General features: G+C 52.6%; 1 protein-coding gene across 2 annotated transcripts in view; it reads right to left on the bottom strand.

Annotated features, from left to right (window-relative positions):
• The window catches only part of ABL2 (ABL proto-oncogene 2, non-receptor tyrosine kinase), a 403,452-nt gene that overhangs the window by 264,220 nt on the left and 113,059 nt on the right, over positions 1-26,173 (bottom strand). The window contains exon 1 of one of the 2 annotated variants that reach the window (XM_086955815.1): positions 24,117-24,239. The exons of the other annotated variant lie outside the window; for it this stretch is intronic. Within the exon in view, the coding sequence (XP_086811941.1) occupies positions 24,117-24,183 (67 nt within the window). The 5' untranslated portion in view covers positions 24,184-24,239. Of the gene's footprint in view, positions 1-24,116; positions 24,240-26,173 lie in introns of those variants that run through there. 2 annotated transcript variants of the gene reach the window in all.

Here is a 26,173-nt window from a genome sequence, read left to right on the forward strand (position 1 = left end):
CATGCATGGTTCTCCAGATATCGTTATAACCTAACTGCTTCATATTGTCCTGCAAGTATGCCCTTGTTTTGGACAAGACTTTGGCTCTGTTGGATGGAGATTTATCCAATACAGGATCTAGAACTATATTAAAGTCTCCTGCTAGGATAATTGGATCAGGGTATGAATATAGATGTGAAAATAGAGCTCTCAATGCCGATGGATCATCCTGGTTAGGACCATAGTATCCTGTAATAGTTATTGGAGCACCAAATATTATGGCTGACACTATTGCCCATCGTCCCCCTGGGTCTACTATTTTTGAAATCAGTCTTGCTTTAATAGACTTTCTAAATAGGATTGCTACACCTCTAGTATGTGTTGTTTGTGTCGTATTTATGCAGGCATCAATCCATCTATTTCTCTTAACCAATATCTGTATTTCTGAGTCGGTCAAATGTGTCTCCTGAATTACCATGATCTGTGCGGACGAGTCCCGAATGTATTGCATGATGTTATTTTTCCTGGGGCAAGTCCGCAGACCATTAGTATTCCAGGAGAGAAAAGATAACTCATAATTACTCCTTAAGATAGTAAATCCATTTCTTCCTACCGCTCCCCTCCAAAAAGCAAGCTCTGTCGTGCATATACCCCTGCTAGAAACAGTTATAACTAGGACAGCTCTTGTCCGTGACCATATTAAACAAAAAACCAAATTTCCACGAAAAAAAGGACTCTTTTTTGATTTTCTCCTCTGCAACCCCCCAGTGCCCCTGACTCCCCCCCCCCCCCCCCCACCCCCTGGGAAACCCTTGTTTTATCTATCTGGAAAAAACCCAGAAGATAGCACTCTGTTGTGAACTCCCTATCTAGTAGTGGTCGAAAGAAAAAAGAAAAAAAAAAAAAAAAAAACCAACAGGACGGATAGATGGATGGAGTAGTCACCCCTAAGAAATATGTTAAACTAACATATATACTCTTTACCAGAAGTTTTCACTATGTTCATATGTGTGGTGTACTACTATATTGTGTGTTTTAGCAACTAACCTCAAAACTCCTTTTTTTTTTTCCCTCCCTCTTCCCTTTTCTTCTCCTTACCCATCCCATTCTATATACCTTTTTTTTTTTCTTTTTTTTTTTTTCTCTTTGAAACTAATTTTTTTTTTTTCTTCCTTTATTTATGTGTAAGACTCCCTCACCTCCGTCTTTTCTTTTCTCGTCTTTTCTATGACTAGTTAAGATTTCTTTTTTTTTTTTTCTGTTATCCTACCTCCATTTTCTTGCCCCCCTTTCTCCTTTTTCTCCACCTATAGTGAACAGTAACTCATCCGCTGCTTGCACCGATCTTATATTGTGCATAGTATTGTTGTGCATTACTCTCAGTGCGGCGGGGAAAACCAATTGAGCCGTTGCACCATAACTTCTGAAAGCCTCTAACCTTTTTCCAAACTCCCATTGTTTGTCTAGTGTGGTCCTAGACAGATCCGATCTTACTTGAAAGCTGAAACCTTTTGCCGTGACAGATTTCTGTTTTAAGGCCAGATTAAGAATAGTTTCTTTAAGGGAGTATGTAAGGAAATTAACCAGAATTTTCCTGGGCTTAGTTCTTTGAGGGTTTTTCTTAAAAGGCTCTCTGTGTATACGCTGAATATCTAACGATAGTTCTTCTTCAGATTGGTCAAGTCTTAACGCCTCCTTCAGTAGCGAGATAACAAACTGCTTGATGTCTGAACCTTCTTTATCCTCTGGAATATTCAGTAGACGAAGGTTATTTCTGCGAGCATTATTCTCAAGCGTCTCCATCCGCTCTGAGAAAATTTGATCTTCCTTCCTAAGCGTGATGATGTTGGATTTAGCCTCATCTAAATGAATGGACAGGCCTGTCACTCTGTCCTCCAATGTCTCTGTTCTCATTGATAGATCGCTTAATTTTTTGTCTAGGCTTTCACAGTAACACCTAATGTCTGCTTGGTTAGCTGCTGAGGTTTCAAATCCCTTTTTAATATCCACTGATAGAGAAGTAAACATCTCCTGAAAAGACGCCTGCAAAGTAGTGATCAATTCTACATTAGTAGCTGTAATTCCTTGTGTAGAACCCTGCAGGCCTGTGGAATCCTGTAGACTTAAGCCTGCTAATGAGGTCAGCGCAAGAGGGGGAGCCAATGGGGGTGCCAAAACCAGGGCCAGAGGTGGCAGTTGTCTTGATGGGTTCTCTGAATTATTACCACCTACCCCCCCTGCTCCAGGGTTCGTGGAGAGATCAGAGCCCCCCTTCGCCATTTCTAATGGAGAGTCATTTTTATTAATCAAATCTTCGGAGTTTATTGGACCCTCAAGTTCCATCTTGTCTTCTGGGATCTTTTCTAATTTGTCTGACAGTAGAACTACTTGTGGTACTACTTTAAAGTAAGACCTCAAAGATGGTGTGATTCTAGAAACAGAAGTAGCGTTCTGACTTTTAGATGTTTTCGACCCCTTGGCTGATTTGCGCGTGTATACACGTTTTGCTTTAACCTGCCCGGTTAGATATGAGGAGGGCTCTTTTTTGTCAGTGGAAAAATGGTCTGCTGAAGAACTATGCTTTCTTTTAGTTTCCCCTGTTACTCCTGTTTTAATTATCGGTCCACCATCATGTCCTGAACTGGCTTCAAAATCGGCTATAGGTAAGCTTGAGTCACTCAATGGAGCCGTGGTATCCCGTGACCACGTTATTTTATTTTTATCTCTGCTTTTACATTTCCTTAATGCTCCCTTGCTGACCTTAGTTTTACATAGATCGCCTCTCAAGTGATCAGCTGTTACCCTCTCGGTATCGCTGCCACTACCTCCGCTTCCCCTTAGCTCCCTCTGCTCCTGGTGACACGCTGCTTCCCCTACCTTCGTCGTCTTCTCGACCGGTGATATGGGCGTCTCCACTTCAGTGACTGCAACTGCAACTAACCCCCGGCGTCCGGGAAGCAAGCCACGAATTCGACGCCCCCGTCTTAACTCCAGGGCGGCCAAACTCCACAGCAGGTCGCTTCTCCACTGTAACGTACGCCCACAGCCTGCGGAGCCTGCAGAGATTAGCTTATCGTAACAGACAAGGCGAGCCGGGTAAGCGTAAGCGCTCTTCACCTCCACAGCACTCGGACTCGGATTTGCATTTGCGAAGGAACACGCCCTCTTCTCAAATCCCATCGGGCAGGTAGTATGTACCGCGCTGATCCGCTGATCCGCTTTCTCCAGAAATTACACCAGAGGTGTCGGGGCCCGTAGTATAGATTACCACATAATAAGCTGCATTAAAAAGCCGACCATAATCAATGCAAGCCCATCAAGCCGGGAGAACACACACAGAGCGCTGCAGCGGCTCAAGCGGCCGCCGCCATGTTTCCCCCACCTCGCGAACTTTTGAGTGTTACCCTGCTGCCTGTTTTTTGGTCATGACTCCAGCGGCGTGAACAGAAGCATCAGCAGTCCATCGCCTGTTCATCACAAGCCGCACGTATGGAGGCAGGAAGGGCTCTGAAGACAACACTTTATCTCCTTTTGTAAACATATGGAGACGCAGACTGCTCGAGAGCTTCAGACAGAAAGAGAGGGGGAGGCGGGTAGAAAAGAGACATGCTGAGAGGGATCAAGGAAAGACAGACAGGAAGGAGGAGGAAAAAGAGGAAAGGGTTGAGCAGAAAAGAAGAGGGTCCCAGAAAGAAGCATGAAAGTGTGGAGCAAAAAACACTCGAGAGAGAGAGGGGGGGGGGGTGGGGAGATGAAGAAGAAAGCTGGATGAACAAAGTGAAACAAGCATCACCCCAAGGCAGGCACTGAAAGCGATCGCTTTCGCGATAGCTATTGTAAACAAGTTGTGCGCGCACATATGCTTTCAATTATCGCGGCCCCCGTCTGGGAAAGATAATTTAAAGCATAGGTGATGAAATGGGTGTAATAGACACCAATAGGCCAGGGGCGGAGATATGAGCTCGCCTCTGGCCTATTGGTGTCTATTTTACAGAACAGCAAGCAGTGAAAGGCCACTAGTAGGCCGCAAATAGAAACTCACACGCACGAGCGTGAGGAATTTGCAGGTCCATTTTCAAACCCCATACAAAAGGCCTTTTCGCTTCGCGAGCCCTAAAAAGAGAGAGAGACACAGAAAGACAATAACAAGAAGTGGCCGCCATGGACATGGGCTGCTTGGATAGTAAAAGCATTCATGGCATGCTGAAAATATAAAAAAATAAGAAGCAGCTGACATTGTGAAAGCAGCGTCCCGCGCGTTGTGCAAGCAAAGCCTGCAGTAGGAGAAACTCATTAAAGAAAATAGTGATCACAGGCTGTAAATAAACAAGCCACTCCTCATGGGAGGTTACAAATGAAGACAAGGCGGTACTAAGGAAGGACTAACAAGCATATTAACGAATCAGAGCCCAGCATTTACCAAGGACAATTACACAAGCCAATTAAGAATATGGGCAGAGCGTGGTCGGAGCTTCAAGTCCTTACCGGAATACAGCATGCCTCGCAGAGCAGCGCATGAGCTGCCCAGACTCGACCTAAAAATGGTTAAATGAAAATCCATCACGTTTTGAAAGCAACACTTAGCTCATTCTGTTCTCTGTGTTTGGTGTATTTCGTTTTAGAGAACCTCCGCAAATGTACATGTGAAAAGAGCATGCATGAACTCTTTCATTATTCTGCTATGGAAACTCAGATTCTTTTCTTAATTTTTTTATTTTTTAAAGGGGGAGACTATGCCTTCAGATTAGATAAATGCTGCTTAAAGTCTCAAACAAAAAAACTGAAATTCCTCTGAAAAACATTCAGACTAGGCTATCTTTATTTTCAAGCATTTACTCTTTTTTTTAAAAAAATTTGAAAACCTTTATTTGTGTAGATGGTTGCATACAAATACGGGCCTACAACCCAGAGGCTGGCCACAGAACAAACTGGAAAGCACCAATGTCAATAAAAAGTACGGAGTGGTTACGCAATACTACACAATGCTGCGAGTCCATAATGCTAACTGAGTGTAACCCCCCGGCACAGGATCACAGAAGGTTAATTTTATGTTAAAGAATAAAGGATCGGTTGTATAATAAGCGTCCTGGTGCACATGGCGGGGAACAGAACCAACAACCTTATAATAGGGAATCCATAGATCTGTCATCAGAATAGTCCAAAGCGTTCAAGCCATAGATGCCCTTGCAATTCTTCTTCGGTCAGTGTCCACCCGCAACCTCATGTGCCCAAAGACAAGCAGAACATCACTCATGATAATCAAATTATCAGTGAGACGGATAAAGTTGCAATCATTATACAGCCCAACCCGGAGAGTAAAAGAAAACGAAAATACTAGAAAAAAGGAAAAGGGGACTCCACGTTACTGTACCTGCCCCACGGCGATAATGGCGATCAACAATCCAGACAGCAACATTCTTAGGGGTGGGGCGGCTAAGTCAGGATAAGCAGAACCTGAAAGTACCATATTATATAGGAATACCCAAACCCCCCCCCACCCCCCCCGGCACTCACCCCGCGGGAATCACGCACAGTCATGGAGACCCAAGAAAAGGACACAAAAGAGCTATAGAAACAAGTAACTATCTAATAGACCCCAATCCACCCACCCCACCCTGCACCCCTGCAGAAGGCTATGGCCTACCCCTCCCAGCAGCGTGCCTGGCGCCCTAAACATGAACCCGAAATATAGAATGAGATAATATAGGGAAAGGGAAAGAAAACAGATAAAAAGGGAAAAAGGAAAGCCAGAGGGGAGGATACCATGTAACAAGGCGCACGGCCCCCACCCATACAAACAATTAGTGCAGCCCAAAACTAAAATGGCATGTTTTCAGGTAGCCATACATAGTAAGGATTCGACAAATTATCTCAATTTGGGGCAGTCCATAACTCCGTGCACCGAACAGCAGCCCTCAGGATTAAAAACCGGGCTCACCCCAGTCCTTTCTTAGCTAGCGCCACGATGTATGTCGAAGTAGCGGGCATAAAACAAAGCGGAGAGAAAAGGCCGTGGAGCAGCCGCTGAACGGCCAATGGAAGCAACCCATGAGATCTCCGCCGACGATAATGCAAAAGCTGTTTACGGCAGTCATGTACATCAGTGTCAATGATCCCCAGCAAATCTTGCCGCAGGCGAACCAAGACATCGCTACCCCCACCAAAATGCGGGAAACAAACAGCAACCACCTCGGGCCCATCCGCATCTCTGAGGGACGGCCCGGGAGCAATGGCTGTTACCACATTGTCTTGCACACAAGAATCCCGGGCCAAGGTCACTTGCCAAATCTTCAGCGCTCGTAGGACGTCGCCAATCGTGGGTTCACGCTCCCCAGTGCAGGCCCCATCACAGTACAGAGGTACAGCATCGACATCCCGGGGCGTTCCACAGCACACGGCATCAGCCGCCATTTTGCGATTACAGCGCCGTCGTTTCGGAACCAACTCCTGGGCCGGGCTTACAAGCAGGGCCCCCGCGGGATCCCCCTCAAGCATCCAAACAGCAACCTCGATGCAGAAATGAGGGCCACCAAAAGAGGGGGACCCGCCGGCGCCACCGCTCGAGCCACTCTCCGCCACCGAGCGATGAAATTCGGAATGGCCGGGCAAGGCAACAGGGGGGGGGGGGGGGGGGGGGGGGGGGGGGCCACCAACACGGCGTCCCCCACACACAACGTGCCGCACCTCACCTCTGGATCACCGGACGGTAGTCCCAGGCACGTTCAGTTGCCTCCGGCTTTTTCGCAAAACGGCCTCCTCTGGCCGGCCTCCATCCTCCACCCGAGGCCGCCACCGTCTCGCCGGCTACTCGCTAAAGGCAAGGCCCCGGAACCACACCACGGAGGCCGCACTTCCTGGGAGGACGCCGCTGCGGACCCACTGAACGCCGGAGGCACCAGGACGCGTGGTAAGTATCAGCAGACCTTCATCTATAAAATGTTATCGTTTTTGGGCAGGATGGGCGGCAGGATAGATGAGTTTGGGCAGGGAGGCCGGCGGAGCCGAGCTACCGTACGGCCATCACGATGTCGAGCTTGGCTCCTCCTCCAAAGCATTTACTCTTGAACATTAAAATGGTCAGACTCCAAAGGAATGAAAAAACCATAGAAAATGGATTGCTACACCAATCCAAAATTGTACATATGCCGATAGTTTAAATTCTTTTCCTGTAAAGTAATACACCTCCAATGTTCGCTTTCATACAGAAGAGATATTCATTTTTTATGGTCTGGCTTGATCGCGCAGCTGTTGACAGACAATTGTGTGAGTATCACCAGTAGAGGGTCTTTGGCTCCACCCACACGTTTTGAGCCAGGAGTACATGTTTTAATTTGGCAGAAGTTGAGTGCTTCCACCCAGCTGTCATGATTTTGTTTATTTATCCAGCTGCCTGGGCTTGACCTTTCAGGGGCAGACATGTGTCATTAAAAAGCTTTTAAAGTGTCTTAGATAACTAGACAATGTATGACATTTTCTTCTGGTGGCAGCATAGATGAGGAGGGCAGTTATTAACGTACATGGAGTTTTGGAACTGGCTTGACAGTGCATTCATAACCCACACCTTAATGCTTGTTAAAAAATACTTCATAGAGGAATACCCATTTTTACATAACGCAGAAGTATACTAATGTACAATAGCTAATCAGTCATTCAGGCAACCAGAGGCAGACAAAAACTTTGAAGGGTATGACACCCAATACTGAGACCTGCCAAGAACTAGTATTTAAGAAAGCAGCCAGGGGAGCTGCTAAAAAAAAATCCTCCCTGTCTTGCCAATAGGACAGAGAGAGATGATCTCTGCCTTCATCCGCTCTCTCAACAACTTTTCCAATAAGGACTAGGAAGTACCGGACAGCAGTCGTGCTCCATGAAATTATTATGCTCCCCTCCCCTGCAACTACTAACAAGCATTGGCATAGCCAATAGGTCTCGCCTTTGGGACCATACAAGTGGTTAGCCATGCAGCATACGAGCTGCAAGTTAAACATTAGAAAGAACAGAGCAACCACTGTTTAACAGTGGTAGTTGCGCTGGACAATTTTTTAACAGCGTGTGCTTGAAGGTTTGCGCTTATAAATTGGCTTGACCTAAAAAGAGGAGGAGGATGTAAAAACGCGGAGAGAGAAGTGGAGGTAAATGAGGAATAGGTGGAGAAGGGGGAAGTAGAGTCATGATAAAGTGATATGTAGAAAGATGGAGCAATACAAGTGAGTGTCGAGAGCAGGACGGCGAGATGAAGGGGAGAAGGGAGATAAGTGCAGAGATTAATGTTAAACGGTGACATGGAGGCATAAGCAGTTAATAACAAGAGAGCGGATTACAGGTCACAAACAGCTTTACATTACTCTGCGTATTGCTAGGCACGATCAGGCAGAAGAGGGGTTCGGGGAACGAGAAGGGGTGGCGGGAGTGTGAGGGAGAGGGCAGGGGAAGGAGCGGGGGGAGATGGGGAGAGAGGAAGGTAAATGTATTGGTACGGAGGAGGGGGAAAATGTGGGAGGGGAAGAGAAAGCCGAGGAGAGAGGAAGTGGGGAGAGGGTCAGAAAATGAAGGTGCGCGGCAGGGAGCGGAGAGGACGGGGCAGAGGCAGAGGAGAGAAGGCAAGCGTCTGTTTCAGAGTGAACCCAAACGGGACGAGTCACTTCAGGTTAGTTGCCAAGGCACCGAAACATGCAGAGTTGACAAATACTGACAAGGCTTCGGATGAGCAACAGGCGAGAGCCCACTCTTACCACCTCCGCTGTCAATATATCTACTGCGTCAATCCATGTCACGGAAGGGGCTGGCAGCGCTCCAGCCATGCAATTACTGTCAGGGAAACAAGTGTTTCTTAATTCTGAATAGGAACAACAAACAAGCGCCCCGTTGTGTTTACAGGGATTGGTGGCTGTGGAGAGGCAGATGCGTAACAGCTCTGCTTGAGAGAAGGTGCACCGGTGGCCAGTGGGAGCTAACGGTGCATGCAGACCCTTTTCGAGACAGCCCCCAATTGTGGTCTTTACGTAATCCAGTGAGCTAGGGAGAACATCTGTTCCGTCAGGGCCTGCAGCGAGCGGCAGGGGAGTGCCTACAATTAAAGGTGGCTTGCCACCGGAGTCAGCGTTTATTCGGAGCAAGCAGCAATTTTTCGAAATAATTGAGATTGCAAAGTCACGACAGCAAGATGGGACGAGAAAAGACGTGATGAGAACAAGCGCAGTCGCGAAAGTGAAAGTGCCCGCACTGGGTTAATTAGTAACCTGATCCTGGAATGCAGGTAGCATACTGCGAGCCGCTGCTCGCTCCCGAGACCCATAGGTCATGGGAGTGAACGTTTTTCAGAAAAGGCGGGACATACCCCTGCCTTTTGCCATTTGCGTGCTTTCATTTTGAAAGCCACAAGCAATGGCCAATAAAATGTGAGGGTGTGAACAAAATCACATAGAGAAGTCTGTAGGAAGTTAGGAGTGCTTACAAGAAGCCTCACCGTAGAGCAGCACATGCGTGCTGCGCTAGGCTCGACCTGAAAAACACTGCAGCCCTCACCAGAGAGGCAGATAGGTTTGTGCTCCTGCTTCCACATTTAAAATTTCCCAACCTTACCCCAGGACTCAGAGGTCCCGCTTTAAATTTTCTCAAACTTGCACAGGGGACCAGAGGGCTGCTTTTTGCTAGTACCCAAAAGTAATCTCGCACTCCCATCTTACCCAGGTCTGGGGGAGGATTAGGTCACTGTGCACCCTGGCTCCGGTTCGACAATGGGTGTGGTTTGTACACACAGACAGAGTGCTTCCCTGTCATCCGGGATACATTTTAGCCACTCTGTTCTTACTTCAAGAAGTAGTGGAAGAAGTACAAGGCCAGCTCTACTCATTACCCACACTGTGGAAACTCCACAGGTGTTACAGCCCCACAATGCAATTCACGGTTTACCTCTTCTTTTAAGGGATCAAGGTAAGTCCAATGGCCCATGCAACTGCCTGCTAATTTGGGTGACAAAGAACACTACAACAAGCATTGGAAATGCAATAGGTCTCGCATTAGAAAAGTTGGAGCTATTGGTCTTGTAAATGACAAATGTTTTATTTATTTGTTGCTTTTTAAAATAGCTAAATTTATAGCTTTGTCATTTACAATGCCAATAGTTATAACTTTTGCGGATGTGACACCTACAGCATTTGGAATGCAACAGGTTTTGTATTTACGTGACTTAGATGGCAGCTCTGGTCGTTAGGCCACATCTCTAGAGAGCAGGAGAGTGCAGCAGGGGAGAGAAGCACAGCAATGCAATAGGTCTCGCATTAGGAAAGTTTGAGCTATTGGTATTGTAAAGGACACTTTTATTTATGTGCTTGTTTTGAAAATAGCGAAATTAATAGCTTTGTTATTTACAATGCCAATAGTTTTATCTTTCGCAAATGTGACACCTATTGTAACACAATATGTGTTGTAGCAGTGAGTGGTGTGAGGGCGAGTGGTGTGAGGGCGAGTGGTGTGAGGGCGAGTGGTGTGAGGGCGAGTGGTGTGAGGGCGAGTGGTGTGAGGGCGAGTGGTGTGAGGGCGAGTGGTGTGAGGGCGAGTGGTGTGAGGGCGAGTGGTGTGAGGGCGAGTGGTGTGAGGGCGAGTGGTGTGAGGGCGAGTGGTGTGAGGGCGAGTGGTGTGAGGGCGAGTGGTGTGAGGGCGAGTGGTGTGAGGGCGAGTGGTGTGAGGGCGAGTGGTGTGAGGGCGAGTGGTGTGAGGGCGAGTGGTGTGAGGGCGAGTGGTGTGAGGGCGAGTGGTGTGAGGGCGAGTGGTGTGAGGGCGAGTGGTGTGAGGGCGAGTGGTGTGAGGGCGAGTGGTGTGAGGGCGAGTGGTGTGAGGGCGAGTGGTGTGAGGGCGAGTGGTGTGAGGGCGAGTGGTGTGAGGGCGAGTGGTGTGAGGGCGAGTGGTGTGAGGGCGAGTGGTGTGAGGGCGAGTGGTGTGAGGGCGAGTGGTGTGAGGGCGAGTGGTGTGAGGGCGAGTGGTGTGAGGGCGAGTGGTGTGAGGGCGAGTGGTGTGAGGGCGAGTGGTGTGAGGGCGAGTGGTGTGAGGGCGAGTGGTGTGAGGGCGAGTGGTGTGAGGGCGAGTGGTGTGAGGGCGAGTGGTGTGAGGGCGAGTGGTGTGAGGGCGAGTGGTGTGAGGGCGAGTGGTGTGAGGGCGAGTGGTGTGAGGGCGAGTGGTGTGAGGGCGAGTGGTGTGAGGGCGAGTGGTGTGAGGGCGAGTGGTGTGAGGGCGAGTGGTGTGAGGGCGAGTGGTGTGAGGGCGAGTGGTGTGAGGGCGAGTGGTGTGAGGGCGAGTGGTGTGAGGGCGAGTGGTGTGAGGGCGAGTGGTGTGAGGGCGAGTGGTGTGAGGGCGAGTGGTGTGAGGGCGAGTGGTGTGAGGGCGAGTGGTGTGAGGGCGAGTGGTGTGAGGGCGAGTGGTGTGAGGGCGAGTGGTGTGAGGGCGAGTGGTGTGAGGGCGAGTGGTGTGAGGGCGAGTGGTGTGAGGGCGAGTGGTGTGAGGGCGAGTGGTGTGAGGGCGAGTGGTGTGAGGGCGAGTGGTGTGAGGGCGAGTGGTGTGAGGGCGAGTGGTGTGAGGGCGAGTGGTGTGAGGGCGAGTGGTGTGAGGGCGAGTGGTGTGAGGGCGAGTGGTGTGAGGGCGAGTGGTGTGAGGGCGAGTGGTGTGAGGGCGAGTGGTGTGAGGGCGAGTGGTGTGAGGGCGAGTGGTGTGAGGGCGAGTGGTGTGAGGGCGAGTGGTGTGAGGGCGAGTGGTGTGAGGGCGAGTGGTGTGAGGGCGAGTGGTGTGAGGGCGAGTGGTGTGAGGGCGAGTGGTGTGAGGGCGAGTGGTGTGAGGGCGAGTGGTGTGAGGGCGAGTGGTGTGAGGGCGAGTGGTGTGAGGGCGAGTGGTGTGAGGGCGAGTGGTGTGAGGGCGAGTGGTGTGAGGGCGAGTGGTGTGAGGGCGAGTGGTGTGAGGGCGAGTGGTGTGAGGGCGAGTGGTGTGAGGGCGAGTGGTGTGAGGGCGAGTGGTGTGAGGGCGAGTGGTGTGAGGGCGAGTGGTGTGAGGGCGAGTGGTGTGAGGGCGAGTGGTGTGAGGGCGAGTGGTGTGAGGGCGAGTGGTGTGAGGGCGAGTGGTGTGAGGGCGAGTGGTGTGAGGGCGAGTGGTGTGAGGGCGAGTGGTGTGAGGGCGAGTGGTGTGAGGGCGAGTGGTGTGAGGGCGAGTGGTGTGAGGGCGAGTGGTGTGAGGGCGAGTGGTGTGAGGGCGAGTGGTGTGAGGGCGAGTGGTGTGAGGGCGAGTGGTGTGAGGGCGAGTGGTGTGAGGGCGAGTGGTGTGAGGGCGAGTGGTGTGAGGGCGAGTGGTGTGAGGGCGAGTGGTGTGAGGGCGAGTGGTGTGAGGGCGAGTGGTGTGAGGGCGAGTGGTGTGAGGGCGAGTGGTGTGAGGGCGAGTGGTGTGAGGGCGAGTGGTGTGAGGGCGAGTGGTGTGAGGGCGAGTGGTGTGAGGGCGAGTGGTGTGAGGGCGAGTGGTGTGAGGGCGAGTGGTGTGAGGGCGAGTGGTGTGAGGGCGAGTGGTGTGAGGGCGAGTGGTGTGAGGGCGAGTGGTGTGAGGGCGAGTGGTGTGAGGGCGAGTGGTGTGAGGGCGAGTGGTGTGAGGGCGAGTGGTGTGAGGGCGAGTGGTGTGAGGGCGAGTGGTGTGAGGGCGAGTGGTGTGAGGGCGAGTGGTGTGAGGGCGAGTGGTGTGAGGGCGAGTGGTGTGAGGGCGAGTGGTGTGAGGGCGAGTGGTGTGAGGGCGAGTGGTGTGAGGGCGAGTGGTGTGAGGGCGAGTGGTGTGAGGGCGAGTGGTGTGAGGGCGAGTGGTGTGAGGGCGAGTGGTGTGAGGGCGAGTGGTGTGAGGGCGAGTGGTGTGAGGGCGAGTGGTGTGAGGGCGAGTGGTGTGAGGGCGAGTGGTGTGAGGGCGAGTGGTGTGAGGGCGAGTGGTGTGAGGGCGAGTGGTGTGAGGGCGAGTGGTGTGAGGGCGAGTGGTGTGAGGGCGAGTGGTGTGAGGGCGAGTGGTGTGAGGGCGAGTGGTGTGAGGGCGAGTGGTGTGAGGGCGAGTGGTGTGAGGGCGAGTGGTGTGAGGGCGAGTGGTGTGAGGGCGAGTGGTGTGAGGGCGAGTGGTGTGAGGGCGAGTGGTGTGAGGGCGAGTGGTGTGAGGGCGAGTGGTGTGAGGGCGAGTGGTGTGAGGGCGAGTGGTGTGAGGGCGAGTGGTGTGAGGGCGAGTGGTGTGAGGGCGAGTGGTGTGAGGGCGAGTGGTGTGAGGGCGAGTGGTGTGAGGGCGAGTGGTGTGAGGGCGAGTGGTGTGAGGGCGAGTGGTGTGAGGGCGAGTGGTGTGAGGGCGAGTGGTGTGAGGGCGAGTGGTGTGAGGGCGAGTGGTGTGAGGGCGAGTGGTGTGAGGGCGAGTGGTGTGAGGGCGAGTGGTGTGAGGGCGAGTGGTGTGAGGGCGAGTGGTGTGAGGGCGAGTGGTGTGAGGGCGAGTGGTGTGAGGGCGAGTGGTGTGAGGGCGAGTGGTGTGAGGGCGAGTGGTGTGAGGGCGAGTGGTGTGAGGGCGAGTGGTGTGAGGGCGAGTGGTGTGAGGGCGAGTGGTGTGAGGGCGAGTGGTGTGAGGGCGAGTGGTGTGAGGGCGAGTGGTGTGAGGGCGAGTGGTGTGAGGGCGAGTGGTGTGAGGGCGAGTGGTGTGAGGGCGAGTGGTGTGAGGGCGAGTGGTGTGAGGGCGAGTGGTGTGAGGGCGAGTGGTGTGAGGGCGAGTGGTGTGAGGGCGAGTGGTGTGAGGGCGAGTGGTGTGAGGGCGAGTGGTGTGAGGGCGAGTGGTGTGAGGGCGAGTGGTGTGAGGGCGAGTGGTGTGAGGGCGAGTGGTGTGAGGGCGAGTGGTGTGAGGGCGAGTGGTGTGAGGGCGAGTGGTGTGAGGGCGAGTGGTGTGAGGGCGAGTGGTGTGAGGGCGAGTGGTGTGAGGGCGAGTGGTGTGAGGGCGAGTGGTGTGAGGGCGAGTGGTGTGAGGGCGAGTGGTGTGAGGGCGAGTGGTGTGAGGGCGAGTGGTGTGAGGGCGAGTGGTGTGAGGGCGAGTGGTGTGAGGGCGAGTGGTGTGAGGGCGAGTGGTGTGAGGGCGAGTGGTGTGAGGGCGAGTGGTGTGAGGGCGAGTGGTGTGAGGGCGAGTGGTGTGAGGGCGAGTGGTGTGAGGGCGAGTGGTGTGAGGGCGAGTGGTGTGAGGGCGAGTGGTGTGAGGGCGAGTGGTGTGAGGGCGAGTGGTGTGAGGGCGAGTGGTGTGAGGGCGAGTGGTGTGAGGGCGAGTGGTGTGAGGGCGAGTGGTGTGAGGGCGAGTGGTGTGAGGGCGAGTGGTGTGAGGGCGAGTGGTGTGAGGGCGAGTGGTGTGAGGGCGAGTGGTGTGAGGGCGAGTGGTGTGAGGGCGAGTGGTGTGAGGGCGAGTGGTGTGAGGGCGAGTGGTGTGAGGGCGAGTGGTGTGAGGGCGAGTGGTGTGAGGGCGAGTGGGGTGAGGGCGAGTGGGGTGAGGGCGAGTGGTGTGAGGGCGAGTGGTGTGAGGGCGAGTGGGGTGAGGGCGAGTGGGGTGAGGGCGAGTGGGGTGAGGGCGAGTGGGGTGAGTGGTGTGAGGGTGAGTGGTGTGAGGGTGAGTGGTGAGGGTGAGGGGTGTGAGGGTGAGGGGTGTGGGGGTGAGGGTGAGGGGTGAGGGGGTGAGGGTGAGGGGTGAGGGGGTGAGGGGTGTGAGGGTGAGGGGTTTGAGGGTGAGGGGGGTGAGGGGGATGAGGGGGTTGAGGGGTGTGAGGGTGAGGGGTGTGAGGGTGAGGGGTGTGAGGGTGAGGGGTGTGAGGGTGAGGGGTGTGGGGGTGAGGGGTGTGAGGGTGAGGGGTGTGAGGGTGAGGGGTGTGAGGGTGAGGGGTGTGAGGGTGAGGGGTGTGAGGGTGAGGGGGGTGAGGGGGTGGGGGTGAGGGGGTGGGGGTGAGGGAGGGTGAGAGGGTTAGGGGGTGAGGGTGAGGGGGTTAGGGGGTGAGGGTGAGGGGGTGAGGGGGTGAGGGTGAGGGGGTGAGGGGGTGAGGGGGTGAGGGGGTGAGGGGGTGAGGGTGAGGGGGTGAGGGTTAGGGGGTGAGGGTTAGGGGGTGAGGGTTAGGGGGTGAGGGTTAGGGGGTGAGGGTTAGGGGGTGAGGGTTAGGGGGTGAGGGTTAGGGGGTGAGGGTTAGGGGGTGAGGGTTAGGGGGTGAGGGGGTGAGGGTGAGGGGGTGAGGGTGAGGGGGTGAGGGTTAGGGGGTGAGGGTTAGGGGGTGAGGGGGTGAGGGTGAGGGGGTTAGGGGGTGAGGGTTAGGGGGTGAGGGTTAGGGGGTGAGGGTTAGGGGGTGAGGGTTTGAGGGTGGGTGAGGGTGTGAGGGCGGGTGAGGGTTTGTGAGGGTGGGTGAGGGTTTGTGAGGGTGGGTGAGGGTGTGAGGGTGGGTGAGGGTGTGAGGGTGGGTGAGGGTGTGAGGGTGGGTGAGGGTGTGAGGGTGGGTGAGGGTGTGATGGTGAGGAAGTGTGAGGGTGAGGGGGTGTGAAGGTGAGTGAGGGGGTGAGGGGGGTGAGGGGGGTGAGGGTGAGGGGTGTGAGGGTGAGGGGTGTGAGGGTGAGGGGTGTGAGGGTGAGTGGTGTGAGGGTGAGGGGTGTGAGGGTGAGGGGTGTGAGGGTGAGGGGTGTGAGGGTGAGGGGTGTGAGGGTGAGGGGTGTGGGGGTGAGGGGTGTGGGGGTGAGGGGTGTGGGGGTGAGGGTGAGGGGTGTGAGGGTGAGGGGTGTGAGGGTGAGGGGGGTGAGGGGGGTGAGGGGTGTGAGGGTGAGGGGTGTGGGGTGAGTGAGGGGGTGAGTGAGGGGGTGAGTGAGGGGGTGAGTGAGGGGGTGTGAGTGAGGGTGAGGGTGAGGGTGAATGAGGGTGAATGAGGGTGAATGAGGGTGAATGAGGGTGAATGAGGGTGAATGAGGGTGAATGAGGGTGAATGAGGGTGAATGAGGGTGAATGAGGGTGAGGGTGTGAGAGGGTGAGGGTGAGGGGGTGAGGGTGTGAGAGGGTGAGGGGGTGAGGGGGTGAGGGTGAGGGGGTGAGGGGGTGAGGGTTGGGTTAGGGGGTGAGGGTTAGGGGGTGAGGGTTAGGGGGTGAGGGTTAGGGGGTGAGGGTTAGGGGGTGAGGGTTAGGGGGTGAGGGCGGGTGAGGGTTTGTGAGGGTGGGTGAGGGTTCGTGAGGGTGGGTGAGGGTTTGTGAGGGTGGGTGAGGGTTTGTGAGGGTTTGTGAGGGTGGGTGAGGGTGGGTGAGGGTGGGTGAGGGTGGGTGAGGGTGGGTGAGGGCGGGTGAGGGTGGGTGAGGGTGTGATGGTGAGGAAGTGTGAGGGTGAGGGGGTGAGGCTAAGAGTGGGTGAGTGGGTGTGTGAGGGGGTGTGAAGGTGAGTGAGGGGGTGAGGGGGGTGAGGGGTGTGAGGGTGAGGGGTGTGAGGGTGAGTGGGGTGAGGGTGAGTGGGGTGAGGGTGAGTGGGGTGAGGGTGAGTGGGGTGAGGGTGAGTGGTGTGAGGGTGAGGGGGGTGAGGGTGAGGGGGGTGAGGGTGAGTGGGGTGGGGGTGAGGGGGGTGAGGGTGAGGGGGGTGAGGGCGAGTGGGGTGAGGGCGAGTGGGGTGAGGGCGAGTGGGGTGAGGGCGAGTGGGGTGAGGGCGAGTGGGGTGAGGGCGAGTGGGGTGAGGGCGAGTGGGGTGAGGGCGAGTGGGGTGAGGGCGAGTGGGGTGAGGGCGAGTGGGGTGAGGGCGAGTGGGGTGAGGGCGAGTGGGGTGAGGGCGAGTGGGGTGAGGGCGAGTGGGGTGAGGGCGAGTGGGGTGAGTGGTGTGAGGGTGAGTGGTGTGAGGGTGAGTGGTGTGAGGGTGAGTGGTGTGAGGGTGAGTGGTGTGAGGGTGAGTGGTGTGAGGGTGAGTGGTGTGAGGGTGAGTGGTGTGAGGGTGAGTGGTGTGAGGGTGAGTGGTGTGAGGGTGAGTGGTGTGAGGGGTGTGAGGGTGAGGGGTGTGAGGGTGAGGGGGTGAGGGGTGTGAGGGTGAGGGGTTTGAGGGTGAGGGGGATGAGGGGGTTGAGGGGTGTGAGGGTGAGGGGTGTGAGGGTGAGGGGTGTGAGGGTGAGGGGTGTGAGGGTGAGGGGTGGGAGGGTGAGGGGTGTGGGGGTGAGGGGTGTGGGGGTGAGGGGTGTGGGGGTGAGGGGTGTGGGGGTGAGGGGGGTGGGGGTGAGGGGGTGAGGGAGGGTGAGGGAGGGTGAGGGTGAGGGTGAGGGAGGGTGAGGGTGAGGGAGGGTGAGGGTGAGCGGGTGTGAGAGGGTGAGTGAGGGGTGTGTGAGAGGGTGAGTGAGGGTGTGTGTGAGGGGTGTGAGTGAGGGTGAGGGTGTGTGAGGGTGAATGAGGGTGAATGAGGGTTAGGGGGTGAGGGTGAGGGGGTGAGGGTGAGGGGGTGAGGGTGAGGGGGTGAGGGTGAGGGGGTGAGGGGGTGAGGGTTAGGGGGTGAGGGTGAGGGGGTGAGGGTGAGGGGGTGAGGGTTAGGGGGTGAGGGTTAGGGGGTGAGGGTTAGGGGGTGAGGGTTAGGGGGTGAGGGTTAGGGGGTGAGGGTTAGGGGGGGTGAGGGTGACTGAGGGTGTGTGAGGGTGACTGAGGGTGTGTGAGGGTGAGGGGATGAGGGTAAGGGTGTATGAGGGTAAGGGTGTGTGAGGGTGAGGGGGGTGATGGTGTGAGGGTGAGTGAGGGTGTGTGAGGGTGAGTATGAGTGAGGGTGAGTATGAGTGAGGGTGTGTGAGGGTGAGGGTGTGAGGGTGGGTGAGGGTGTGAGGGTGGGTGAGGGTGTGAGGGTGGGTGAGGGTGTGAGGGTGGGTGAGGGTTCGTGAGGGTGGGTGAGGGTTTGTGAGGGTGGGTGAGGGTTTGTGAGGGTGGGTGAGGGTGGGTGAGGGCGGGTGAGGGTGTGAGGGTGGGTGAGGTTGTGTGAGGGTGGGTGAGGGGTGTGAGGGTGGGTGAGGGTGTGAGGGTGAGAGGATGTGAGGGTGTGTGATGGTGAGGGGGTGTGTGATGGTGAGGAAGTGTGAGGGTGAGGGGTGAGGCTAAGAGTGGGTGAGTGGGTGTGTGAGGGGGTGTGAAGGTGAGTGAGGGGGTGAGGGGGGTGAGGGGGGTGAGGGGGTGAGGGGGGTGAGGGGGTGAGGGGGGTGAGAGGGGTGAGAGGGGTGAGGGTGAGGGGGGTGAGGGTGAGGGGGTGAGGGTGAGGGGGGTGAGGGTGTGAGGGTGACGGGGTGTGTCAGGGTGAGGGGGTGAGGGTAAGGGTGTGGGTGTGTGAGGGTGAGGGTGAGGGGTCTGAGGGTGAGGGGGGTGAGTGAGGGTGAGGGTTGTGAGGGGGGTTGAGGGTGTGAGGGTGAGTGAGGGTGTGTGAGGATGAGTGGCTGAGGGGGTGAAATGGCCTTGGTACTGTGTGAAGCAACATCTAGGTCTCTTTGGCTGTATGCCTGTATGAAAAAAATAACCTCAAATGGCTGGGCTCCGCGGTTGCAATGGACTGTGCTTACGACACAATTCAACAAGCACTGGCAAAGGCAGTGAAGAAAGTTTGAGCTATTGGCATTGTAAATGACACTTTTTATGTGTTGGTTTTGAAAACATACATTAATAGCATTGTCATTTACAATGCCAATAGATTTTCCTCTCGCAAATGTGACACCTATTGCATTTGTAGTGCAATATGTGTTGAGAGTGAGTGGGAGAGTCAGCGAGTGAGTGGGAGAGTCAGCGAGTGAGTGGGAGAGTCAGCGAGTGAGTGGGAGAGTCAGCGAGTGAGTGGGAGAGTCAGCGAGTGAGTGGGAGAGTCAGCGAGTGAGTGGGAGAGTCAGCGAGTGAGTGGGAGAGTCAGTCAGTGAGTGAGTGGGAGAGTGAGTGGGAGAGTCAGTCAGTGAGTGAGTGGGAGAGTCAGTCAGTGAGTGAGTGGGAGAGTCAGTGAGTGAGTGGGAGAGTCAGTGAGTGAGTGGGAGAGTCAGTGAGTGAGTGGGAGAGTCAGTGAGTGAGTGGGAGAGTCAGTGAGTGAGTGGGAGAGTCAGTGAGTGAGTGGGAGAGTCAGTGAGTGAGTGGGAGAGTCAGTGAGTGAGTGGGAGAGTCAGTAAGTGAGTCAGTGAGTGAGTGAGTGGGAGAGTCAGTGAGTGAGTGGGAGAGTCAGTGCTCTGTGTGCTTTCATATTGCAGTGACTCAGTCATTTAGTATGGAAATGCAATTCCTGGTACAGGAATTGTGATATTAAGTTGAGTGTTGCATTGTGGGTTGAATGCTTTATGGCATATGTCTTGATTTTAAATTCTGGGTTCTGTAAACTAAGGCCGAGGGTAAACACATTTTCATTGTCTTTTTAGGACGTTGTTTAGTTGTAAACAGTACAGAGAGGACTTGTGTGTAGGCGCGCTAATTGCTGCTCCGTGTGCTTTCGGGCTCCATTCACTTCCAATCTCATTTGATGTGTTTATGTTTTGTGTTATTGTTTTTAGTGAGGAGAGCTCGGATACATATCACAGGGTTGTTTTGGCGAAACGCGGTTATTAACTCAGATAAATGCACATCACAGCTACAGGACACAGTGGGCTGGTCATGCAAGCCACATGATGTCATTTATATAATCTGCAAAAAAAATAAGCATGGCAGTGGCATGCATGATGAAAAGCAGTGACCTGTGCAATCACTTGGGGGAGGGACAGATGTTTCACCATGAGCCCCCCACAGCCCGCAGGTGCCGTGCCCTTTCTGAAAAGAGGTGTGAAGTGCCAGCCAGTGCACAGACAATGGCCAGGAAGGGGGCTAATTAATGGCCCGCGCAGGGGTCCCTCCGTGGCTGCAGCAGAGGATAAAGGTCACGAGCGAAGAAAGGTCACTGCAGGGGTTGGAACAGGCCTTCGCACCTTGAACAATACACGAGCACACCCGTTTACACTGTGAAGGGACGAGTGTAGCCTGCCTGTCCCTGCAAGCGCGGCTCTTTTGCACTAGTGAAATTATGTATTTGTCTCGGAGAACGGTTGCATTGAACAGGTTACGTGCAGTTTCACGGTACTTGTGCAAGGAAGCCCAAAACTGAAAAAAATGAGCGCAGCAAGCCTGAAACCTCTGCTGCCTATAGTGCTTCGAAGCCACAAAACTGTGCCAAGAACTCTTACAGTTGCATTTGATTTTCCCTTATTGTCCCTCTCCTGTGTATTCTATGCGGGTGAATGCCCTCGCTGAAGTCACCCTGTGACCCCCCAAGATGTCTGCAAATGTGTAGTCCCACTTCTATGTTGGTGCAATGTCCCCTTTCTGGCTTCCAAATCCTGGCCAGCCTAGTTCTTTCAGGTTAATCATGATGAGCAGAGAGAGAATAAAAAAAAAAAATGCATAAATGTGGCAGATTTCTATTTATACAGCGTTGGCTTGTGTATTGGGCAAATTCATAAATTCAGCAAGCACTCACAACTTTACTTTTTATGAACCTGAGCGTAATTGACCAATTGCTGTCTTGGGCAACTTCAGCCATTTCCAGAATTAATATTTGTATGCCTTTCGCTGGATACTGTGGATTATCTCAGAGGACCGTGACAGTAAAAAAACGAAGTAGTCTTTGGCAGTGCGTTCTAAAAAAAAGAATTGCTTGGGTCGCCTACCGATGGCTGAGAAAAGCAATCTCATACAGAGTTTATGGCACGGTAATGTCCTCTCACCGCTCCGAGAGGCATACATTATCTCTTGAATAAGATACGATAACAACGCTGACGGGTCGAATGTTTTTCGTCATTGTGCTGCCGGCTCCCTGAAAATGTAATGTTCTCTAGGGGTGGCCGTACTTATTTAAAAAGATCGACTGTTCTGCTGGGAATCTAAGCTGCCTGTTCAAACAAATTCAGGCCCATGGATGGCTCTGGGAGTGTAGGCGACAGCCCCAGCCCTGCCAGCAGAGACAGCAACACCAAAGCAGTCATTTAGGGCATTTCTCTAACGCCAGTCACGCTAGTGACCTCAGCTTGCTGAACTCAGTTGGTCATGACACGACTGGGTCGAAGTAGCATCGAATCAACAACAAGCGCTGCACTCTCTCCCAGGACGACAGACGAAGGGCCGAGTTCAAGTCTAAATAAAAAATTTAACAAAGGCACACACGAGAGATGAGTCATGGGGTACTTACAATTTTCAGCCGGATAGTCTGGCACAAACTGCTTGTCATTGTCAGGTACCTGAGCTGAAGAGAGAGAGAGAGAGAGAGAAACAAGACGGAGGGCATTGCTGTGGGGAGGGGAGGAGGAGAAATGCGACACGGCCGCACTTCACACGGCCGGCCAGCCGTGAAACTGAAAGCACGGCCAGCCGGCCGGCCGTGAAAGCCTTTGATGCCGCAGGGGGTGGAGCGGCACCAAGCTGGGCAACAGATGGCTGACAATTTGATGCTGTGCACGCGCATTTTAGGTCAAAAGCGCACAGGCACAGCACCAAATCGCCAGTTAGTTAAAGTCTTTTTAAAGCCCTGTAGTCTTGCTCCGCTCAATGCGCATGCGCATGGATAGGTCACGAGACCTAAAAATGCCAAAGAACAGATTTTTATTGCTCACTGACCAAATATGTTTTTCTTAAATAGCTAAGGAAAAGGGGAGAAACAGGGAGGTAAGTATGAGTAGGTCAGAGGTCAGACCATTCTCTCAATGTCTGCTTTCCAAGGCTGTGTGCAGTGAGCTCTATTGGGTGCCAGGCCTGCCGCAAACATAGGGTGCAATACATGTTTCTCTCAGAAAATAGGATTAAAACTGGCTACAGCAATGCAAGTTTCATACGAACAGTCATGACAAATGTGTTAAAGCAAGATATATTAACTTGCACATTAACCCCTTGTCTGCTGATGACGGAACCGCTCCGTCATCAGCTGCGGTGGCGCTGTGCTGATGACGGAGCGGTTCTGTCATGGCCCGCTCGCTGCTCATGCGCGGCGCGAATTCCGCGCCTGCGCTGAGCGTTCTATTGAGCGGGGCGGGCCGTGACGGAACCGCTCAGTCATAAGCACAGCGCCACCGACGCTGGTGACGGAGCAGTTCCGTCACCAGCATGCGGCCGCCCCGCCCCCTTAGCACTGCGGCGGAATAGCCGCCGCAGTGAAGGGGTTAAGTAGGGAAAACAATGTCGCTATTGCTACCTTGGTCCGATTTTTCTATCCAATATGTTAAATTAAATGTGCTGTTTTGTAGGTTCCCAACATCCGAATTTGTATATATTGAAGTACTTCTTTACGGACAAAGTACTCAATAAACATAACTGCCAAACACTACAATATCGCATTCTAAGCAGCAGAACTAGAATTATTTACACAGAAACAGTTCAGCAGAAGCTCCATTCAGTCATCATAGCACATAAAGCTGCAGTGTAGGTGCCATTGCATACAGCACAGAACATGGGGTGGCAGCAGCGGACAATGCAGAGAGAAATTGGTTTTGTAAGCCATACTTTAGTTCATTGGAACAACAGAGTGCAATAAGTGTAGTCAGTCTATTAGGCTGGTGGGACGGTTCACAAGTGAGCCAGTCAATGGGCATAAAAAAACAAGTGGTTATATAGATTTTAAATAATCATAGATGCACTTAGAAAGACCGTGCAAGCAGCACAGTGGCACTTGAGCACGTCTCCCTCTTTATTACAAATCAGAGGCAGCCATGATGGACTGCTGAATACAACAGTGAATAGCACGTGGAGTAAATCTTCACGGCCATCGTTAAGATGAGTAAATATATCTAATGCAGTGAGGAATGAACTACATCTTTAGAGGGTGAATCCCTGACCTAGCCACCGAAAACCTGAATTAGAATCCAGACTTCAGCAATAAAACAATACTCAACACTAGGCAAATCATCTCATTTCACTAAACACAACTGCAAGTAACCAAAAAACAGCAGTACTACCGATGAAATGTGACAGGATGGAAGACAACACTTGAAGAAATTACTCTGATTCTGGGGAAATTACTTCACCCCCCTACATAACAAATTGCAATTCTCTTAAATAAGTACTACCAGTTTATACAATATCGTCCTGCACTGCACTTTCTACAGTTATTAAGTTGTGAATATTCCTTGTATTTATGTAGTTTTTTAAAATTGGCAGTAAAATTTAGAAATAGTATGGAAGGATAAAAATAATATATGAATTGCTATTACCTCTTTTTTATAATGGACTCCGCTAAATATTCCGAATGCTTGTTGTATATTTGTCTTCACCTGCTTATTTTATAACTGTATTTTATTCCTATGTATTAATGTGTTCTTTTTAATGTAGTGTAAATGCTTTTATGGTTGTCAATTCGCACAACCGAATAAAGTTTATTGACTGACTGACTACTACCAGTATTCCACGGGTTAATATTTTAAACGGAGGTCATCTGGTATTGTACGACAAAAAAAGCCTAGCATTGGAGCGCCCAGGATAGACAACACACATAATTGCTGTAAACAACTATGAAATGAACATTAAAAAACAAAGGCAACCAGGGCTGTTAGAGCCGGTCAACCAGCATGGCAGCATACGAGTGGGATCCTCTTTTTGTCACAAATCTGAGAAGTTGACTCTTGACAAATAAATGAAAAGCAAAGGACCACACAGCCCAGAGAGCCGTGGACACGTTAGGAGCAGGGTCAAAGTGCTACTCTGGTGGACCTTAGATCCGATATAAAATCCCAACTTTTGAACGGATTATTGCAGCCAAACATCTCCTTCTACCCTGCTCCATCTTGTAAAATTATAAATGCAGTGGTTGTGGCGCTCCAAGGTGGCAGCAGAGCATTCAAGCATCCTGGTGATTTTAAGGCTGAGCTGCCGACAAGGTGGTATGCCGGTGAGGCAGGCCGTAGACACAGGGGCATAACAGTTTCAAGAAATAATTCGGATAGGTGAAAGGGAGAGATCTGAAATTTTCTACCAACAGTGCAAGAAAAACTGACAGGAAACCATAGCATAAGCCCGGTCACTTATGCCACCGGGGTCATATGTATGCTTTCTAGGACTGTAAACAAACAGAAAGAACAGGTCTTCGACTTCCAAAATCACACTCTCTAAGGATAGTACAAGTGGAATAAAATGCTGTTCTGCAGCGCTAAACAATGGCGCCACTGACTTACCAAGATCGAGAAGCAGCCATGGGCACCCTTCAGTGACTGCAGCACACATGGGCAGCTGGCAGCGCATTCCTCCTCTGAGAGGCAGCAGGACCCGCAGACAGACAAAGGGAGTATACGCGCCGGCAACAGCCGAGGGAAAGGGGGCCAGTGAGGGCACAGAAAGAAAGCATACTTTTAGAAGGGCCGGTGACGGCGGAAAAAAAACAGCACAGTAATGTGTCATCACTTCTGCGTCACTGGAACACGTGTCACAGTCTAGTAGTTGTGCTACTCCAAATCAGAAGTAACCATGTCCAAAGATGCCTCAAGCCGACTGAAATCTGCTACCAGGCAACCCCGGAGCGCCCTCTGTAGGCGGACCGGGTATATCTTCCTATTATTTTCCGGATGATTTCTTGTGTAAATCCATGGGTTTATGCCAATATGAACAGAGTTCACCTCGTCTCTCACTACGGTAACGCTTCTCCGCACATTATTCTCAGAAATTATGTTATTTGTAGTTACTCAATCTCCCCGATTCCTCATCCTTGAATATCCCACGGGGACCTCAATTTTGTCAGAAACGTTTTTCATCACAATAGCTCCTAAATGGCACTACATGACCCAGAAGCAGCTCTTGCCGTATCTTTGCTTCTCCACCAGATGAAATGATAGAGACACATAAGGCGCCAAACTAGGGCATTTGTTCATTTCTCCACACTCTTCAGAGGTAAGAAGAATAGTGAACCAAAACCAAGGAAATAAACAACAGTATACTAAACTTACAACAAAACAATTTAGAATACCTGAACGCTGCAACCTAATCACAAAACTACTTGTTGGGGTGGGAATGTCCCCTGCTTTGTCAATGGGCATGATTACCCGCCTCAAATCCCTGAAAGTTTGTGCATCTGGTTTCCTGATATTTTGATTTTTGGCCCAGGAGTCATGCTAATATAGCATGTGCATAGAGACCTAGGCATGTTCCTGACCGAATAGGTACTAGGCCTGTCCTGTGACCTGGAGGGGCGCGCCAAGCATGCCTCTATTTACTGACCATGGACTACTGTCCCTGGTGTGGGGTTACCATGCAGAAAGATGGTACATACCTTGTTTTCAGAATTAACTGAGATACTAGTTGAACATCCTGAGTGAACGGTAACCATACTGATGTTAGTAGCCTGTGTGGCACATGCACTGTGTGTTTGTGGGTGAGCCAGAGATTATTAATGAATGCAAGTGGAATTTATTTTGGATAGCACTGGCCTAGCATTACGCAAGATGGAAAGTGAGGACTGTCCCCCATACAGTGGAAGTGTATAGCTTACATTCTTGTGGCTGGGGGGGGGGAGGAAACCTTGTCACTGAAGTGAAGGGAGAGGAAACAGGGGTCCTTTAGACATTCAGTGAGGCCTTTTGTTAGCAAGGCGATGTTAATTAGTCTTTCAGAAACACAGCCATTTGGTGGATGGTAGGAGTGAGAGGTGAGAGTGAAAGATGAGGAAGTCTCCGGGTGATGGCTGCCCTTTAGTCTTTCTCCGATTACTCCTTCAGTTGGGCAAATGACAGCCAGGTGCAGAAACCAAACACCTCTTTGTGCATTTGTTGTGGGTGGGCCAGAGAGGACCTTGATATGAGAAGCCTCACTGTACACAAAGGCAAGGTGGATGCTGTGGCTCGGACTTGAGAGGTTCCCGCCTCGCCACTACTAGCCACGAAGAGCCCCCCCCGCCCCTCTCAACCCCCACCCAGGGCTCGACACACTGCCCAGTAGAGGGAGCCTCAGTATTTACAAACACCATGCTTGTGAGAACTTTGTCATCTAAGACACTTGAAAAGAAAACCAACCTGAACCAGTTCAACATTTTCAGAGAGTGGATCCACATTGCCTGGCTGCCACCTGTGCATAAAAGTGAGACTCCCAGTACTCCACTTGTTCTCTGTTCTTGTTACAAGCCCTCTATGACCAGAGCCAAATACTGGGCACTGCACCCTGCTAAGTTAACACCTAGTAAGCTGCTATAGACCAGTCAAGAGAAATGTAATGCCCACAGGAAGGTTTTCCCTCATCAGAGAGC

This window comes from Lissotriton vulgaris, chromosome 1_1 (assembly GCF_964263255.1).
Source record: "Lissotriton vulgaris chromosome 1_1, aLisVul1.2, whole genome shotgun sequence".
NCBI classification, from domain to species: domain Eukaryota; kingdom Metazoa; phylum Chordata; class Amphibia; order Caudata; family Salamandridae; genus Lissotriton; species Lissotriton vulgaris.